The 20,802-nt window shown below is 46.5% G+C and overlaps 1 protein-coding gene across 1 annotated transcript in view; it reads left to right on the top strand.

Moving 5' to 3' along the window:
* Nucleotides 1–20,802, top strand: part of LOC138363954 (receptor-type guanylate cyclase gcy-8-like) — an 80,126-nt gene that overhangs the window by 14,139 nt on the left and 45,185 nt on the right. Inside the window, exon 2 of the mRNA XM_069323409.1 lies at nt 17,435–17,683. Within this exon, the coding sequence (XP_069179510.1) occupies nt 17,435–17,683 (249 nt within the window). The remainder of the gene's footprint in view (nt 1–17,434; nt 17,684–20,802) is intronic.

Here is a 20,802-nt window from a genome sequence, read left to right as displayed (position 1 = left end):
AAATGTGTGTATATATGTATATATATACACCCAAAAAAAGCATAACTAACTACCAGGAACGTTACGAAGTGGGTTCATCCCTTCTAGTACGCCACACATGTATAAAATCAGATGAAAATTTTCAAATTTTCATTTGAAAATTTGAAGATTTTTCAAAAAATTGAAAAAAAGGGAAAAGTTGGAAATGGCTGAAATTTTTTTTTTTAGGCCATTTCGAAGGATCTGACAGATACGGTGATGGAGTTGTCAGCCTGGCCGAGGTCTCGGATAGGGTAGAGGGCTGTTATGTAGAGTTATATGTATAATACTACATAATAGAGCCCAGCAGGAAGCAGTTAAGTGACTGTAGGAACTCAGAAATACAATAACCTGATCCCCTAATCACCCGCTTTGAAATCCAGCGGCTGTTGTATATCCGTTGATTGACGGTTGAGAGGCGGGACCAAAGAGCCAGAGCTCAACCCCCGCAAGCACAACTAGGTGAGTACACACACACACACAAGGGGCCTCGCGGCTAAGTGGACAGTGCTTGGGGCGTCGTAGTCCTAATGGCCCCGGGGTTCGATTTCCGGCGGAGACGGAAACAAACGGGCATAGTTTCTTTCACCCTGATGCACCTGTTCACCTAGAGTCGTTAGACAGCTATTACGGGCTTGGCTTCTTGGGGATGTGTGTGTGTGTGTGTATGTGTGTGTGTGAGAGAGAGAGAGAGAGAGAGAGAGAGAGAGAGAGAGAGAGAGAGACATATATGTAGTAGACATAATACAAGAAAAATAGATTGGTTAGAAAGCCGGGGTCCAAGAGCTAATAGCTCGATTCTGCAGACACAAATAGTAAATACACACACAGAAGGCGCTGTATATATATATATATATATATATATATATATATATATATATATATATATATATAACCCCGCTATTATGTAAAATTCTACTGGTCTCTGTCTATTGATTGATGAAGATTAAACTCCTCCCAAGAGGTGCATGGGCATGAATAACCCGTAATCTACTTTCTCCACTGTAGTAACCATACAATTCATGACACCGACTCATCAGCCAATCATGGAGATCTGAAGAGCTTTAGCTGCACTAAATCATGTCATATTTTGCTTCTTCATTGTAACACATTGACATGTAGGACTCTATTACCTTGTGTCGACAAAGCTTAGTGTCGACTAAGCTTAGTGTCGACAAAGAGGAGCCGAAAAAGGTGCCTGGTGGAGCCAGAGCATCTGCTTGGGTTGACAGGGTCGACAGTCGGCTTATCCCTCTCTCTCTCTCTCTCTCTCTCTCTCTCTCTCTCTCTCTCTCTCTCTCTCTCTCTCTCTCTCTCTCTCTCTCTCTCTCTCCTTCTATCTCCTTTCCTACTCGTGTATTTCCTCATCTATCCCACTTCCTTTTGTAAGTCCTTCTCTCCTCAACTCTCCTCCTCCACCTGTATGTCTTTCTCTTCCTATATCCCTCTCCTCCTTTCCTCTACACTCCATCATCCTCCCTCACTACACCCTCCATCATCCTCCCTCACTACACCCTCCATCATTTATCATCCACCGAGGCACTTAAACCTATCTTCATATCGTCGGGTTTTCTTGTGTCTGGAAGTTAAAGTCAGTTCTGTGTGTTCTCTCGTCTGCTGAGTCGTCTGTTGTCTGTGCTCCGGTCTCTCATGGTCTCTGTCTCGACGGTCTCTCATGGTCTCTGTCTCGACGGTGTCTCATGGTCTCTATCTCGACGGCCTCTCATGGTCTCTGTCTCGACGGTCTCTCATGGTCTCTGTCTCGACGGTGTCTCATGGTCTCTATGTCTCGACGGTGTCTCATGGTCTCTGTCTCGACGGTGTCTCATGGTCTCTGTCTCGACGGTCTCTCATGGTCTCTGTCTCGACGGTCTCTCATGGTCTCTGTCTCGACGGTGTCTCATGGTCTCTATGTCTCGACGGTTTCTCATGGTCTCTGTCTCGACGGTCTCTCATGGTCTATGCCTCGACGGTCTCTCATGGTCTCTGTCTCGACGGTCTCTCATGGTCTATGCCTCGACGGTCTCTCATGGTCTCTGTCTCGACGGTCTCTCATGGTCTCTGTCTCGACGGTGTCTCATGGTCTCTGTCTCGACGGTCTCTCATGGTCTCTGTCTCGACGGTCTCTCATGGTCTCTGTCTCGACGGTCTCTCATGGTCTCTGTCTCGACGGTCTCTCATGGTCTCTGTCTCGACGGTCTCTCATGGTCTCTATGCCTCGACGGTCTCTCATGGTCTCTGTCTCGACGGTCTCTCATGGTCTCTGTCTCGACGGTGTCTCATGGTCTCTGTCTCGACGGTCTCTCATGGTCTCTGTCTCGACGGTTTCTCATGGTCTCTGTCTCGACGGTGTCTCATGGTCTCTGTCTCGACGGTCTCTCATGGTCTCTGTCTCGACGGTGTCTCATGGTCTCTGTCTCGACGGTCTCTCATGGTCTCTGTCTCGACGGTCTCTCATGGTCTCTGTCTCGACGGTCTCTCATGGTCTCTGTCTCGACGGTCTCTCATGGTCTCTGTCTCGACGGTGTCTCATGGTCTCTGTCTCGACGGTCTCTCATGGTCTCTATGTCTCGACGGTCTCTCATGGTCTCTATGCCTCGACGGTCTCTCATGGTCTCTATGCCTCGACGGTCTCTCATGGTCTCTATGCCTCGACGGTCTCTCATGGTCTCTGTCTCGACGGTCTCTCATGGTCTCTGTCTCGACGGTCTCTCATGGTCTCTGTCTCGACGGTCTCTCATGGTCTCTATGCCTCGACGGTCTCTCATGGTCTCTGTCTCGACGGTCTCTCATGGTCTCTGTCTCGACGGTCTCTCATGGTCTCTATGCCTCGACGGTCTCTCATGGTCTCTGTCTCGACGGTCTCTCATGGTCTCTGTCTCGACGGTCTCTCATGGTCTCTATGCCTCGACGGTCTCTCATGGTCTCTGTCTCGATGGTCTCTCATGGTCTCTGTCTCGACGGTCTCTCATGGTCTCTGTCTCGACGGCCTCTCATGGTCTCTGTCTCGACGGTCTCTCATGGTCTCTGTCTCGACGGTCTCTCATGGTCTCTGTCTCGACGGTCTCTCATGGTCTCTATGCCTCGACGAAGCTTGAGTGTCCTGTTGGTCAGGAGAACGGTGGAATGGAGTGTCTCATTTGGTCTAAGGGGGAAGGAATTTTAAATTTTGCCCCGAGGGGCGAGTTTATTGGGCAGCGCCACTCATCCTGTGAGTGAACACACCGTCATAGTGACAGTATTGGGCAGCGCCACTCATCCTGTGAGTGGACACACCGCCATAGTGACAGTATTGGGCAGCGCCACTCATCCTGTGAGTGGACACACCGCCATAGTGACAGTATTGGGCAGCGTCACTCATCCTGTGAGTGGACACACCGCCATAGTGACAGTATTGGGCAGCGTCACTCATCTTGTGAGTGGACACACCGCCATAGTGACAGTATTGGGCAGCGCCACTCATGCTGTGAGTGGACACACCGCCATAGTGACAGTATTGGGCAGCGTCACTCATCTTGTGAGTGGACACACCGCCATAGTGACAGTATTGGGCAGCGTCACTCATCCTGTGAGTGAACACACCGCCATAGTGACAGTATTGGGCAGCGTCACTCATCCTGTGAGTGGACACACCGCCATAGTGACAGTATTGGGCAGCGCCACTCATCTTGTGAGTGGACACACCACCATAGTGACAGTATTGGGCAGCGTCACTCATCTTGTGAGTGGACACACCGCCATAGTGACAGTATTGGGCAGCGCCACTCATCCTGTGAGTGAACACACCGCCATAGTGACAGTATTGGGCAGCGCCACTCATCCTGTGAGTGAACACACCGTCATAGTGACAGTATTGGGCAGCGCCACTCATCCTGTGAGTGAACACACCGTCATAGTGACAGTATTGGGCAGCGCCACTCATCCTGTGAGTGGACACACCGCCATAGTGACAGTATTGGGCAGCGCCACTCATCCTGTGAGTGGACACACCGCCATAGTGACAGTATTGGGCAGCGTCACTCATCCTGTGAGTGGACACACCGCCATAGTGACAGTATTGGGCAGCGTCACTCATCTTGTGAGTGGACACACCGCCATAGTGACAGTATTGGGCAGCGCCACTCATGCTGTGAGTGGACACACCGCCATAGTGACAGTATTGGGCAGCGTCACTCATCTTGTGAGTGGACACACCGCCATAGTGACAGTATTGGGCAGCGTCACTCATCCTGTGAGTGAACACACCGCCATAGTGACAGTATTGGGCAGCGTCACTCATCCTGTGAGTGGACACACCGCCATAGTGACAGTATTGGGCAGCGCCACTCATCTTGTGAGTGGACACACCACCATAGTGACAGTATTGGGCAGCGTCACTCATCTTGTGAGTGGACACACCGCCATAGTGACAGTATTGGGCAGCGCCACTCATCCTGTGAGTGAACACACCGCCATAGTGACAGTATTGGGCAGCGCCACTCATCCTGTGAGTGAACACACCGTCATAGTGACAGTATTGGGCAGCGCCACTCATCCTGTGAGTGAACACACCGCCATAGTGACAGTATTGGGCAACGCCACTCATCCTGTGAGTGAACACACCGCCATAGTGACAGTATTGGGCAGCGCCACTCATCCTGTGAGTGAACACACCGCCATAGTGACAGTATTGGGCAGCGTCACTCATCCTGTGAGTGAACACACCGTCATAGTGACAGTATTGGGCAGCGCCACTCATCCTGTGAGTGAACACACCGTCATAGTGACAGTATTGGGCAGCGCCACTCATCTTGTGAGTGAACACACCGCCATAGTGACAGTATTGGGCAGCACCACTCATCCTGTGAGTGGACACACCACCATAGTGACAGTATTGGGCAGCGTCACTCATCCTGTGAGTGGACACACCGCCATAGTGACAGTATTGGGCAGCGCCACTCATCCTGTGAGTGTACACACCGCCATAGTGACAATATTGGGCAGCGCCACTCATCCTGTGAGTGGACACACCGCCATAGTGACAGTATTGGGCAGCACCACTCATCCTGTGAGTGGACACACCACCATAGTGACAGTATTGGGCAGCGCCACTCATCCTGTGAGTGGACACACCGCCATAGCAGCATGTACAACACTCCCCAATAGGAAGAAAACCCGCTGGGTTGTTCATCCTGTCACTTGTACCCAGACACAATCTGTCACTGTGGTTTCATGCCACTCGTGGGATCATTCCTTGAATGATCCGGTCGCTATATGTCTAATTTTTCTACATATAAGGTGTGAGAGACATAGTTTTTAGGTAGAGGGGCGGGGGATATGAGGTTAGGTAGCAGGTACTTTCATTCCTCTGGTTGTTAGTGGTGCAGAGGAATGAAACGACTATCGCTACTATCACCAAGGGTTGTGATAGTGTAAGAGTCACGATAGTACTTCTTTCCGTGTTCCAATCATCACCTAATGTCATATTTATGTTACCAAGGCAGTACTCACCTAGTTGTACTCACCTAGTTGTGTTTGCGGGGGTTGAGCTTTGGCTCTTTGGTCCCGCCTCTCAACCGTCAATCAACAGGTGTACAGGTTCCTGAGCCTATTGGGCTCTATCATATCTACACTTGAAACTGTGTATGGAGTCAGCCTCCACCACATCACTGCCTAATGCATTCCATTTGTCAACCACTCTGACACTAAAAAAGTTCTTCTAATATCCCTGTGGCTCATTTGGGCGCTCAGTTTCCACCTGTGTCCCCTTGTGCGTGTTCCCCTTGTGTTAAATAGACTGTCTTTATCTACCCTATCAATTCCCTTCAGAATCTTGAATGTGGTGATCATATCCCCTCTAACTCTTCTGTCTTCCAGCGAAGTGAGGTTTAATTCCCGTAGTCTCTCCTCGTAGCTCATACCTCTCAGCTCGGGTACTAGTCTGGTGGCAAATCTTTGAACCTTTTCTAAATCTTGAATGTGGTCATTGAGGCGTGTTCACGGCTCTGTTGAAACACACCTCCATCGTTGATGATTGCTCATGGAAGTCAAAACGTGCGTTAAATATTTATATATTCTGGTAGATCCCTTGGAAACACGTCCTGACACGTTACAGAGCATAGTCCCTTCCGGTTTCACGTCTGTGGACCGCCCACAAAGGTGTAGTGGGTCATGAGTCTCTCTAAAGAGTCTCCAAAGTCTCCTTTGTGCGTAAAAAACTTGTAATAGAGAATCTAAATGATTGATTCATGTCAGTAAGCAAATATACTTCAGTTTGTGTGTGGAAAATAAGTCACAATGCGGACTGATGGAAAGCCTTCACGTCGAAGTCTCTTTCTTAGAACGTGTTAAGGTTCTCGTGATAAGGCGATGATAAAGAAGATTTCATTTCATCATTTCATTTCATTTCATCATTTCCTGTAACACCTGTGAGGGTGTGTGGTGGTCTCAAAAGGAACCGGTCTCTTAGGGAGCCGGTCGGCCGAGCGGACAGCACGCGGGACTTGTGATCCTGTGGTCCTGGGTTCGATCCCAGGCGCCGGCGAGAAACAATGGGCAGAGTTTCTTTCACCCTATGCCCCTGTTACCTAACAGTAAATTAGGTACCTGGGTGTTAGTCAGCTGTCACGGGCTGCTTCCTGGGGGTGGAGGCCTGGTCGAGGACCGGGCCGCGGGGACACTAAAAGCCCCGAAATCATCGCAAGATAATCATCGCAAGATAACCTGTGAGGTATGATAAGACAAGATATAAAGAGTCGACGATGTTTCGGTCCGTCCTGGACCATTCTCAAATCGACACATCACTGCCTAGTGAATTCCATTTACTAACTACTCTGACACTGAAAAAATTCCTTCTAATGTCTCTGTGGCTCATGTGGGTACTAAGTTTCCACCTGTGTCCCCTTGTTCGTGTCCCACCCGTGCTGAAGAGTTTGTCTTTGTCCACCCTGTCAATCCTAATGAGAATTTTGTAGGTGGTTATCATGTCTCCCCTTACTCTTCTGTTTTCCAGAGACGTGAGGTTCAGCTCTCTTAGCCTTTCCTCGTAGCTCATACCTCTCAGTTCCGGGACCAGTCTGGTGGCATACCGCTGAATCTTCTCTAACTTTGTCTTATGTTTAACTAGGTATGAACTCCAGGCTGGAGCTGCATACTCCAGGATTGGTCTGACATAAGTGGTATACAGGGCCCTGAATGATTCCTTACACAAGTTTCTAAAGGCAGTTCTTATGTTGGCCAACCTAGCATATGCTGCTGATGATATCCTTTTGATGTGGGCCTCTGGGGACAGGTTCGGTGTGATATCAACCCCGGTGTGATAACAAGTAGTAGTCCTTTGGAAACACAGCATCTGTTATGACTCCTGACAATTTTGTTTCCGTGAGTCCTATTACATCAGGGTTTTCTTCTTGCGCCCTTTCCGCCAGTTCACTTGCTTTATTGGTAATCCCATCAATGTTTGAGTACATTACCTTGAAGCTCACTTTCCTATATCCATTTTCACCCTCACTCCCCACAAGTGTAGGCAGTTGTTCCATGGTCATTGCTACTTGGGTAGGCTCATCCTCCTGTGAGGTAGTTGTCAGGGGTTCAGGGGGAGGTGGAGTGGGGGATGGAGGGCTTAGGTCTTGCTCAGGCCTGCTTGGGGCAGGAAGAAGTCCGGGGATGGGAAAGCAGGGGATACTGGGGATATGGGGGAGGGAGGATTTGAGTGATATGGAGGGCATTATGCAGGGGGTGAGGGGGGCCCTATGGGGTGGTGGGCAGGGGTGTTGCAGTCCTCTCTGGGGTTCCTGAATTGCTGGGTTGGGGTTCCCCACTCCCCTCTGGTAGTGCGGGGATGGAGGCTGATCCCTGGCTTCCTTCCCTCTCCCTGCGCCTTTTCCTTGCGTCTGCTGCCCTTACTATTGCATCCCTGGTCATGTCCCTCTGAAGGTATACATCTGTAATTCCCTGCATGTTTCAGTTTGCTCTTCTTTACTAGGATGTCCTCTTTGGTGCCCTCGTTCCTGAATACTACCTTGATCAGTCTCTTTTTGTCTCTGTTGTACTGACCAATCCGGAAAAACTGTTCTGTGTCTCGTTCAGCCCTTTCCATTCCTATCTCCTTTAGATCACACACACACACACACACACACACACACACACACACACACACACACACACACACACACACACACACACACACACACACACACACACACACACAATATGTGTTTGTGTGTGTGTACATGATTTTGTACCACCTTTGAACCTTCAATTAACTAGAGTACAGGTTCCCTAACCTTTTGACCTCTATCACAGCTCCATCAAACTGTGAATGAAGTCTGCCACCATCACTTAAATTTTGTATTTTACTGTATTTCTTTACAACTCTGGCAATGAGAAACAAAAGAAAATCATTCTTTGTGTACCATTTATGTATCTATCTATCAAATATATAGATAGATAGATATATATCTATCTCCCCAAGCTATAAATCATTACGCTACGGTCCAGACGGTCCTACACTGAGCCAGTGGAAGACAGCACATAGCTGTCTTGGAAGCTGGAAGCTGGACGCTGGATTGGAAGCTGGAAGCTGGACGCTGGATTGGAAGCTGGAAGCTGGACGCTGGATTGGAAGCTGGACGCTGGATTGGAAGCTGGAAGCTGGACGCTGGATTGGAAGCTGGAAGCTGGACGCTGGATTGGAAGCGGGAAGCTGGACGCTGGATTGGAAGCTGGAAGCGGGACGCTGGATTGGAAGCTGGTCTTCCAATCACAGAGTGATTGGAAGACCAGCTTGACTAGGTGATAGACAACATGGAATAACTTGGAAACAAGCTGGAGTAAATGCTATCTTGTCTTACTCTAAATACGACAGTCTTAGTTCAGAAATATTGCAAAAGATAACAGCAGATTATAACAGGAAGATTAGAACACAACTTAGAGAGCTTATCTGAAGGAAAAGCAACTTGAATTAAGCTCTCAGGAGCAGCACATAAGATCTTAAAGTACCTGAATAGCACAGCAAGAACTTAAGAGACTTAGATATAGATATCACAAACAGTTAAACGCATATCAAACATAGACATGATATCTTTAGTGGTAATGTTCGAAACTTGGATTATAACTCCAATAGGGTATTTTTTACGAACCGCAATTACGAACATTTCAGTTCCATTGTTCGTTCTTAACAAGACTGGTCCTATATAATAAGACTGGTCCTATATAACAAGACTGGTCCCCATATAACAAGACTGGTCCTATATAACAAGACTGGTCCTATATAACAAGACTGGTCCCTATATAACAAATCTGGTCCTATATAACAAGACTGGTCCTATATAATAAGACTGGTCCCATATAACAAGACTGGTCCCTATATAACAAGACTGGTCCCCATATAACAAGACTGGTCCCCATATAACAAGACTGGTCCTATATAACAAGACTGGTCCTATATAACAAGACTGGTCCTATATAACAAGACTGGTCCTATATAACAAGACTGGTCCCATATAACAAGACTGGTCCCTATATAACAAGACTGGTCCTATATAACAAGACTGGTCCCCATATAACATGACTGGTCCCCATATAACAAGACTGGTCCTATATAACAAGACTGGTCCCATATAACAAGACTGGTCCCTATATAACAAGACTGGTCCTATATAACAAGACTGGTCCCCATATAACAAGACTGGTCCCCATATAACAAGACTGGTCCCCATATAACAAGACTGGTCCCATATAACAAGACTGGTCCCCATATAACAAGACTGGTCCCATATAACAAGACTGGTCCTATATAAGAAGACTGGTCCCATATAACAAGACTGGTCCCCATATAACAAGACTGGTCCCATATAACAAGACTGGTCCCCATATAACAAGACTGGTCCCCATATAACAAGACTGGTCCTATATAACAAGACTGGTCCTATATAACAAGACTGGTCCTATATAACAAGACTGGTCCCATATAACAAGACTGGTCCCCATATAACAAGACTGGTCCCCATATAACAAGACTGGTCCTATATAACAAGACTGGTCCCTATATAACAAGACTGGTCCCATATAACAAGACTGGTCCCCATATAACAAGACTGGTCCCATATAACAAGACTGGTCCTATATAACAAGACTGGTCCCCATATAACAAGACTGGTCCTATATAACAAGACTGGTCCTATATAACAAGACTGGTCCTATATAACAAGACTGGTCCCATATAACAAGACTGGTCCCATATAACAAGACTGGTCCCTATATAACAAGACTGGTCCCATATAACAAGACTGGTCCCATATAACAAGACTGGTCCCCATATAACAAGACTGGTCCCCATATAACAAGACTGGTCCCATATAACAAGACTGGTCCTATATAACAAGACTGGTCCCCATATAACAAGACTGGTCCCCATATAACAAGACTGGTCCCATATAACAAGACTGGTCCCCATATAACAAGACTGGTCCCATATAACAAGACTGGTCCCCATATAACAAGACTGGTCCTATATAACAAGACTGGTCCCCATATAACAAGACTGGTCCCCATATAACAAGACTGGTCCCCATATAACAAGACTGGTCCTATATAACAAGACTGGTCCCCATATAACAAGACTGGTCCCCATATAACAAGACTGGTCCCATATAACAAGACTGGTCCCCATATAACAAGACTGGTCCCCATATAACAAGACTGGTCCTATATAACAAGACTGGTCCCCATATAACAAGACTGGTCCCCATATAACAAGACTGGTCCCCATATAACAAGACTGGTCCTATATAACAAGACTGGTCCCCATATAACAAGACTGGTCCCCATATAACAAGACTGGTCCTATATAACAAGACTGGTCCCCATATAACAAGACTGGTCCCCATATAACAAGACTGGTCCCCATATAACAAGACTGGTCCTATATAACAAGACTGGTCCCCATATAACAAGACTGGTCCTATATAACAAGACTGGTCCCATATAACAAGACTGGTCCCATATAACAAGACTGGTCCCCATATAACAAGACTGGTCCTATATAACAAGACTGGTCCCCATATAACAAGACTGGTCCCATATAACAAGACTGGTCCCATATAACAAGACTGGTCCTATATAACAAGACTGGTCCTATATAACAAGACTGGTCCCATATAACAAGACTGGTCCCCATATAACAAGACTGGTCCTATATAACAAGACTGGTCCTATCTAACAAGACTGGTCCTATATAACAAGACTGGTCCCCATATAACAAGACTGGTCCTATATAACAAGACTGGTCCCCATATAACAAGACTGGTCCTATATAACAAGACTGGTCCCCATATAACAAGACTGGTCCCATATAACAAGACTGGTCCCATATAACAAGACTGGTCCTATATAACAAGACTGGTCCTATATAACAAGACTGGTCCCATATAACAAGACTGGTCCCTATATAACAAGACTGGTCCTATATAACAAGACTGGTCCCCATATAACAAGACTGGTCCCCATATAACAAGACTGGTCCCCATATAACAAGACTGGTCCCCATATAACAAGACTGGTCCCCATATAACAAGACTGGTCCTATATAACAAGACTGGTCCCCATATAACAAGACTGGTCCTATATAACAAGACTGGTCCCTATATAAGAAGACTGGTCCCATATAACAAGACTGGTCCCTATATAAGAAGACTGGTCCCATATAACAAGACTGGTCCCCATATAACAAGACTGGTCCTATATAACAAGACTGGTCCCATATAACAAGGCTGGTCCCATATAACAAGACTGGTCCTATATAACAAGACTGGTCCCATATAACAAGGCTGGTCCCATATAACAAGGCTGGTCCCATATAACAAGACTGGTCCTATATAATAAGACTGGTCCCTATATAAGAAGACTGGTCCCCATATAACAAGACTGGTCCCATATAACAAGACTGGTCCTATATAACAAGACTGGTCCCTATATAACAAGACTGGTCCCCATATAACAAGACTGGTCCTATATAACAAGACTGGTCCCCATATAACAAGACTGGTCCTATATAATAAGACTGGTCCCATATAACAAGACTGGTCCCATATAACAAGACTGGTCCCATATAACAAGACTGGTCCCATATAACAAGACTGGTCCCCATATAACAAGACTGGTCCCATATAACAAGACTGGTCTCCATATAACAAGACTGGTCCCATATAACAAGACTGGTCCCATATAACAAGACTGGTCCCATATAACAAGACTGGTCCCCATATAACAAGACTGGTCCCATATAACAAGACTGGTCCTATATAACAAGACTGGTCCCATATAACAAGACTGGTCCCTATATAACAAGACTGGTCCCATATAACAAGACTGGTCCCCATATAACAAGACTGGTCCCATATAACAAGACTGGTCCTATATAACAAGACTGGTCCCATATAACAAGACTGGTCCCTATATAACAAGACTGGTCCTATATAACAAGACTGGTCCCCATATAACAAGACTGGTCCCCATATAACTAGACTGGTCCCTATATAAGAAGACTGGTCCCATATAACAAGACTGGTCCCCATATAACAAGACTGGTCCCCATATAACAAGACTGGTCCCATATAACAAGACTGGTCCTATATAATAAGACTGGTCCCATATAACAAGACTGGTCCCCATATAACAAGACTGGTCCCATATAACAAGACTGGTCCCATATAACAAGACTGGTCCTATATAACAAGACTGGTCCTATATAATAAGACTGGTCCCATATAACAAGACTGGTCCCTATATAACAAGACTGGTCCCCATATAACAAGACTGGTCCCCATATAACAAGACTGGTCCCCATATAACAAGACTGGTCCCATATAACAAGACTGGTCCCATATAACAAGACTGGTCCCATATAACAAGACTGGTCCCCATATAACAAGACTGGTCCCATATAACAAGACTGGTCCCCATATAACAAGACTGGTCCCCATATAACAAGACTGGTCCTATATAACAAGACTGGTCCCATATAACAAGACTGGTCCTATATAACAAGACTGGTCCCTATATAAGAAGACTGGTCCCATATAACAAGACTGGTCCCCATATAACAAGACTGGTCCCCATATAACAAGACTGGTCCCCATATAACAAGACTGGTCCCCATATAACAAGACTGGTCCCCATATAACAAGACTGGTCCTATATAACAAGACTGGTCCCCATATAACAAGACTGGTCCCCATATAACAAGACTGGTCCTATATAACAAGACTGGTCCCTATATAAGAAGACTGGTCCCATATAACAAGACTGGTCCCTATATAAGAAGACTGGTCCCATATAAGAAGACTGGTCCCATATAACAAGACTGGTCCCCATATAACAAGACTGGTCCCCATATAACAAGACTGGTCCTATATAACAAGACTGGTCCCATATAACAAGACTGGTCCCATATAACAAGGCTGGTCCCATATAACAAGACTGGTCCTATATAACAAGACTGGTCCCATATAACAAGGCTGGTCCCATATAACAAGGCTGGTCCCATATAACAAGACTGGTCCCATATAACAAGACTGGTCCCATATAACAAGGCTGGTCCCATATAACAAGACTGGTCCTATATAACAAGACTGGTCCCATATAACAAGGCTGGTCCCATATAACAAGGCTGGTCCCATATAACAAGACTGGTCCTATATAATAAGACTGGTCCTATATAACAAGACTGGTCCCTATATAACAAGACTGGTCCCCATATAACAAGACTGGTCCCCATATAACAAGACTGGTCCTATATAATAAGACTGGTCTCCATATAACAAGACTGGTCCCATATAACAAGACTGGTCCCATATAACAAGACTGGTCCCATATAACAAGACTGGTCCCCATATAACAAGACTGGTCCCATATAACAAGACTGGTCCTATATAACAAGACTGGTCCCATATAACAAGACTGGTCCCTATATAACAAGACTGGTCCCATATAACAAGACTGGTCCTATATAACAAGACTGGTCCCCATATAACAAGACTGGTCCCCATATAACAAGACTGGTCCTATATAATAAGACTGGTCTCCATATAACAAGACTGGTCCCATATAACAAGACTGGTCCCATATAACAAGACTGGTCCTATATAACAAGACTGGTCCCATATAACAAGACTGGTCCTATATAACAAGACTGGTCCCCATATAACAAGACTGGTCCCCATATAACAAGACTGGTCCCATATAACAAGACTGGTCCCATATAACAAGACTGGTCCTATATAACAAGACTGGTCCTATATAATAAGACTGGTCCCATATAACAAGACTGGTCCCATATAACAAGGCTGGTCCTATATAACAAGACTGGTCCCCATATAACAAGACTGGTCCCCATATAACAAGACTGGTCCCATATAACAAGACTGGTCCCATATAACAAGACTGGTCTCCATATAACAAGACTGGTCCCATATAACAAGACTGGTCCCCATATAACAAGACTGGTCCCCATATAACAAGACTGGTCCCATATAACAAGACTGGTCCCATATAACAAGACTGGTCCCCATATAACAAGACTGGTCCCATATAACAAGACTGGTCCCATATAACAAGACTGGTCTCCATATAACAAGACTGGTCCCATATAACAAGACTGGTCCCATATAACAAGACTGGTCCCCATATAACAAGACTGGTCCCATATAACAAGACTGGTCCCATATAACAAGACTGGTCCCCATATAACAAGACTGGTCCCATATAACAAGACTGGTCCTATATAACAAGACTGGTCCCATATAACAAGACTGGTCCCTATATAACAAGACTGGTCCCCATATAACAAGACTGGTCCCCATATAACAAGACTGGTCCCCATATAACAAGACTGGTCCTATATAACAAGACTGGTCCTATATAACAAGACTGGTCCCATATAACAAGACTGGTCCCATATAACAAGACTGGTCCCCATATAACAAGACTGGTCCCCATATAACAAGACTGGTCCCATATAACAAGACTGGTCCCCATATAACAAGACTGGTCCCCATATAACAAGACTGGTCCCATATAACAAGACTGGTCCCCATATAACAAGACTGGTCCCATATAACAAGACTGGTCCCCATATAACAAGACTGGTCCCCATATAACAAGACTGGTCCCATATAACAAGACTGGTCCTATATAACAAGACTGGTCCCATATAACAAGACTGGTCCCATATAACAAGACTGGTCCTATATAACAAGACTGGTCCCATATAACAAGACTGGTCCCCATATAACAAGACTGGTCCCATATAACAAGACTGGTCCTATATAACAAGACTGGTCCCCATATAACAAGACTGGTCCCATATAACAAGACTGGTCCCATATAACAAGACTGGTCCCATATAACAAGACTGGTCCCATATAACAAGACTGGTCCCATATAACAAGACTGGTCCTATATAACAAGACTGGTCCCATATAACAAGACTGGTCCCATATAACAAGACTGGTCCTATATAACAAGACTGGTCCTATATAACAAGACTGGTCCCATATAACAAGACTGGTCCCATATAACAAGACTGGTCCCATATAACAAGACTGGTCCTATATAACAAGACTGGTCCCATATAACAAGACTGGTCCCATATAACAAGACTGGTCCCCATATAACAAGACTGGTCCCATATAACAAGACTGGTCCTATATAACAAGACTGGTCCCATATAACAAGACTGGTCCCCATATAACAAGACTGGTCCTATATAACAAGACTGGTCCCATATAACAAGACTGGTCCCATATAACAAGACTGGCCCCATATAACAAGACTGGTCCTATATAACAAGACTGGTCCTATCTAACAAGACTGGTCCTATATAACAAGACTGGTCCTATCTAACAAGACTGGTCCTATATAACAAGACTGGTCCTATATAACAAGACTGGTCCTATCTAACAAGACTGGTCCCATATAACAAGACTGGTCCTATATAACAAGACTGGTCCCATATAACAAGACTGGTCCCCATATAACAAGACTGGTCCTATATAACAAGACTGGTCCCCATATAACAAGACTGGTCCCCATATAACAAGACTGGTCCTATATAACAAGACTGGTCCTATCTAACAAGACTGGTCCCATATAACAAGACTGGTCCCCATATAACAAGACTGGTCCCCATATAACAAGACTGGTCCCCATATAACAAGACTGGTCCTATATAACAAGACTGGTCCTATATAACAAGACTGGTCCCATATAACAAGACTGGTCCCATATAACAAGGCTGGTCCCCATATAACAAGACTGGTCCCATATAACAAGACTGGTCCTATATATCAAGGCAGTAGTGCCATTACTAACGACACTTTTGCGACGACAGACTAGAGGTCCTATAATCCCTTCATCACTGAAAAAGTCGACGAGAAAGAGGAGACATGATCACGACATAAAAAATCGCCTTGCTCAGGCAACGATAACCTCAACAGACAAAAACAAAGAAGTAGGAATACATATTAACAAAAACTTCAGAAACGTGACTAAAACCTTTAAAACAGGAAGACAGGAGTTTAAATTAAATAGTAAACTTGTATATATACCTGGTTGATACCTGGTTGATACCTGGTTGATGGGGTTCTGGGAGTTCTTCTACTCCCCAAGCCCGGCCCGAGGCCAGGCTCGACTTGTGAGAGTTTGGTCCACCAGGCTGTTGCTTGGAGCGGCCCGCAGGCCCACATACCCACCACAGCCCGGCCCGAGGCCAGGCTTGACTTGTGAGAGTTTGGTCCACCAGGCTGTTGCTTGGAGCGGCCCGCAGGCCCACATACCCACCACAGCCCGGCCCGAGGCCAGGCTTGACTTGTGAGAGTTTGGTCCAACAGGCTGTTGCTTGGAGCGGCCCGCAGGCCCACATACCCACCACGGCCCGGCCCGAGGCCAGGCTTGACTTGTGAGAGTTTGGTCCACCAGGCTGTTGCTTGGAGCGGCCCGCAGGCCCACATACCCACCACAGCCCGGCCCGAGGCCAGGCTTGACTTGTGAGAGTTTGGTCCACCAGGCTGTTGCTTGGAGCGGCCCGCAGGCCCACATACCCACCACAGCCCGGCCCGAGGCCAGGCTTGACTTGTGAGAGTTTGGTCCACCAGGCTGTTGCTTGGAGCGGCCCGCAGGCCCACATACCCACCACAGCCCGGCCCGAGGCCAGGCTTGACTTGTGAGAGTTTGGTCCACCAGGCTGTTGCTTGGAGCGGCCCGCAGGCCCACATACCCACCACAGCCCGGTTGGTCCGGCACTCCTTGGAGGAATAAATCTAGTTTCCTCTTGAAAATGTCCATGTTAAATGTAGTTAATTACATATAACATATATATGTTAAATGTAGTTAATTTTTTTAGTAAGATTGTACAATTCTATTGTTTTTGTTTAAACAGCTGGCGCTCGGGGCGCTGCCAATTGCCGTAGAAGCTGTTAACAGCAATCCGACTTTGCTTCCCGGACGACGACTCCTCTTCGAGGTGGCGGATGTAGGGAATAGCAACCTGGAGGAGTTGGCACCCCTGTCAATTCGTCGTATGACTGCCATGAGGGACGAGGGCCACTTGGCATTCATTGGCCCTGACGATAACTGTGCCAACGAGGCTCTGGTCGCCGCTGCATGGAACCTGCCCATGATCACCTACGTGAGTACTCTTTACACATTGATTTCTAGTGATATTCTGTGTCGATATATTCGACCCTGAGGTAAAGGTACATTCCCTTACTCTTCCTGTTACCTAGCAGTTAAATAGGTACCTGGGTGTTAGTCAGCTGTCACGGGCTGCTTCCTGGGGGTGGAGGCCTGTTCGAGGACCGGGCCGCGGGGACACTAAAGCCCCGAAATCATCTCAAGATAACCTCAAGATATACCCATACTCTGAGCTAAAGGTACATTCCCTTACTCTTCCTGTTACCTAGCAGTTAAATAGGTACCTGGGTGTTAGTCAGCTGTCACGGGCTGCTTCCTGGGGGTGGAGGCCTGTTCGAGGACCGGGCCGCGGGGACACTAAAGCCCCGAAATCATCTCAAGATAACCTCAAGATATACCCATACTCTGAGCTAAAGGTACATTCCCTTACTCTTACCCTTACTTTGAGGCAAAGGTACATTTGTCCTCTTACCTCAGAGACTCCTGTATGTGCAACTGTGCATTTGCAACATGGTATAACCACCTCATTACGGTCATTAGGTCATTACTGCTAGTTCTCTCGGATTAACAACTGCCTGAGATTCGGGGGATTTTTTTCAGCGTGTAGCCTTGTGCTGCTTTATGCGTGACTCGATTCATAAAGGGTGTCTCTGGCACTCAATCGCCGGTGTTATGTCACCTGAGTCTCATGTCTCAGGTGAGTCACAGGTGAGTCTCAGGAGACTCACATGTCAGTGAGTCTCGCCTCCTGAATCAACTCAGGGTAAAGTTGATGGAAGGTTGCATGTAGAATTGATAAATGTTGATAGAATGACAGATAGCAAAGGCATCTTAACAGGCATCAACAAAGTGGATAATTCGGTTTAGACACCGGCTTAAAAAGTAGGCCTATTTAGGTTAATCCAATTGCATGATAAGCAAGCAAAAATTTAGGCGTTAACAGTGAATTGATAGTGAGTGATTCCACAGAACAATCTATAGTAGTTGACAAATGGAATGCATTAGGCAGTGATGTGGTGGAGGCTGACTCCATACACAGTTTAAAGTGTAGATATGATAGAGCCCAATAGGCTCAGGAATCTGTACACCTGTTGATTGACAGTTGAGAGGCGGGACCAAAGAGCCAGAGCTCAACCCCCGCAAACACAATTAAGTGAGTACATACTCCATACACAGTTTCAAGTGTAGATATGATAGAGCCCAATAGGCTCAGGAACCTGTATATCAGTTGATTGACAGTTGAGAGGCGGGACCAAAGAGCCAGAGCTCAACCCCCGCAAGCACAATTAAGTGAGTACAGACTCCATACACAGCTTCAAGTGTAGATATGATAGAGCCCAATAGGCTCAGGAACCTGTACACCAGTTGATTGACAATTGAGAGGCGGGACCAAAGAGCCAGAGCTCAACCCCCGCAAGCACAATTAAGTGAGTACAGACGCCATACACAGCTTCAAGTGTAGATATGATAGAGCCCAATAGGCTCAGGAACCTGTACACCAGTTGATTGACGGTTGAGAGGCGGGACCAAAGAGCCAGAGCTCAACCCCCGCAAGCACAATTAAGTGAGTACAGACTCCATACACAGCTTCAAGTGTAGATATGATAGAGCCCAATAGGCTCAGGAACCTGTACACCAGTTGATTGACAGTTGAGAGGCGGGACCAAAGACCTAGAGCTCAACCCCCGCAAGCACAACTAGGTGAGTACAAGTTCTACAGATTATATTTTCTGGTTCTCAAAGAATAATCAAATATGTCTTGTTCTTGAGGCTATCTTGAGATGATTTCGGGGCTTTAGTGTCCCCGCGGCCCGGTCCTCGACCACGCCTCCACCCCCAGGAAGCAGCCCGTGACAGCTGACTAACTCCCAGGTACCTATTTACTGCTAGGTAACAGGGGCATAGGATGAAAGAAACTCTGCCCATTGTTTCTCGCCGGCGCCTGGGATCGAACCCAGGACCCCAGGATCACAAGTCCAGCGTGCTGTCCGCTCGGCCGACCGACTCCCCAACGACTGAACAAGAACACTGAACACTGAACACAACATTAAGAACAATAAATTCTTAGCCAAATGCTTTTCTATGACACCTTAACCCCTTTATATGGAATCATATGATAGCCAGAGACGCCTCAACCCTTGACCTGGATGGGTGACCACGTGACGTCCTCAAGAATAGTCACCACCCCACAGTCACGTAACGCGTCACGTAACTATGTTCTGTGAACTGTCACAGGAGCGTAACACGTTATGTCCAGGTTAACGAGGTTCTGCACAATGTGAGATTAAGTAGCACGGGCTATGGTGATCCCGTACCCAAGCTCAACCCTGTTACCTAGCAGTAAAAATGCCCCTGTTACCTAGCAGTAAAATAATTACCTGGGAGTTAGTCAGCTGTCACGGGCTGCTTCCTGGGGGTGGAGGCCTGGTCGAGGACCGGGCCGCGGGGACACTAAAAGCCCCGAAATCATCTCAAGATAACCTCAAGATAGTGTCCTCCAGCTTACTCTAGCTAGGCCTATTTGAGAGAAGGGTTCACGAAGAATGATTTTATTCGGCAAGCGATGATACGCATGCCAATTACAGCTAACGAGGGAGGTGGTTCAGGGTTAAGGGTTATCATGGCGGTAGTTAGGTAAGGGGAGATGAGCTTGTTATATTGTGATGAATTGGTGGGGGGTTATTCAACATGTTCTGTTTGATGATTACTGTGTGTGTGTGTGTGTGTGTGTGTGTGTGTGTGTGTGTGTGTGTGTGTGGGTGTGTGTGTGTGTGTGTGTGTGGGGGGGGTGTGTGTGTGTGTGTGTGTGTGTGTGTGTGTGTGTGTGTGTGTGTGTGTGTGTGTGTGTGTGTGTGTGGGTGTGTGTGTGTGTGTGTGTGTGTGTGTGTGTGTGTGTGGGTGTGTGTGTGTGTGTGTGTGTGTGTGTGTGTGTGTGGGTGTGTGTGTGTGTGTGTGTGTGTGTGTGGGTGGGTGTGTGGTGTGTGTGTGTGTGTGTGTGTGTGTGTGGGTGTGTGTACTCACCTAATTGTACTCACCTAATTGTGCTTGCGGGGGTTGAGCTCTGGCTCTTTGGTCCCGCCTCTCAACCGTCAATCAACTGGTGTACAGATTCCT

This window comes from Procambarus clarkii, chromosome 12, assembly GCF_040958095.1.
Source record: "Procambarus clarkii isolate CNS0578487 chromosome 12, FALCON_Pclarkii_2.0, whole genome shotgun sequence".
NCBI lineage: Eukaryota > Metazoa > Arthropoda > Malacostraca > Decapoda > Cambaridae > Procambarus > Procambarus clarkii.
The sequence above is the reverse complement of the archived record's forward strand: the minus strand, read 5'-3'. Positions and strand labels throughout refer to the sequence as shown.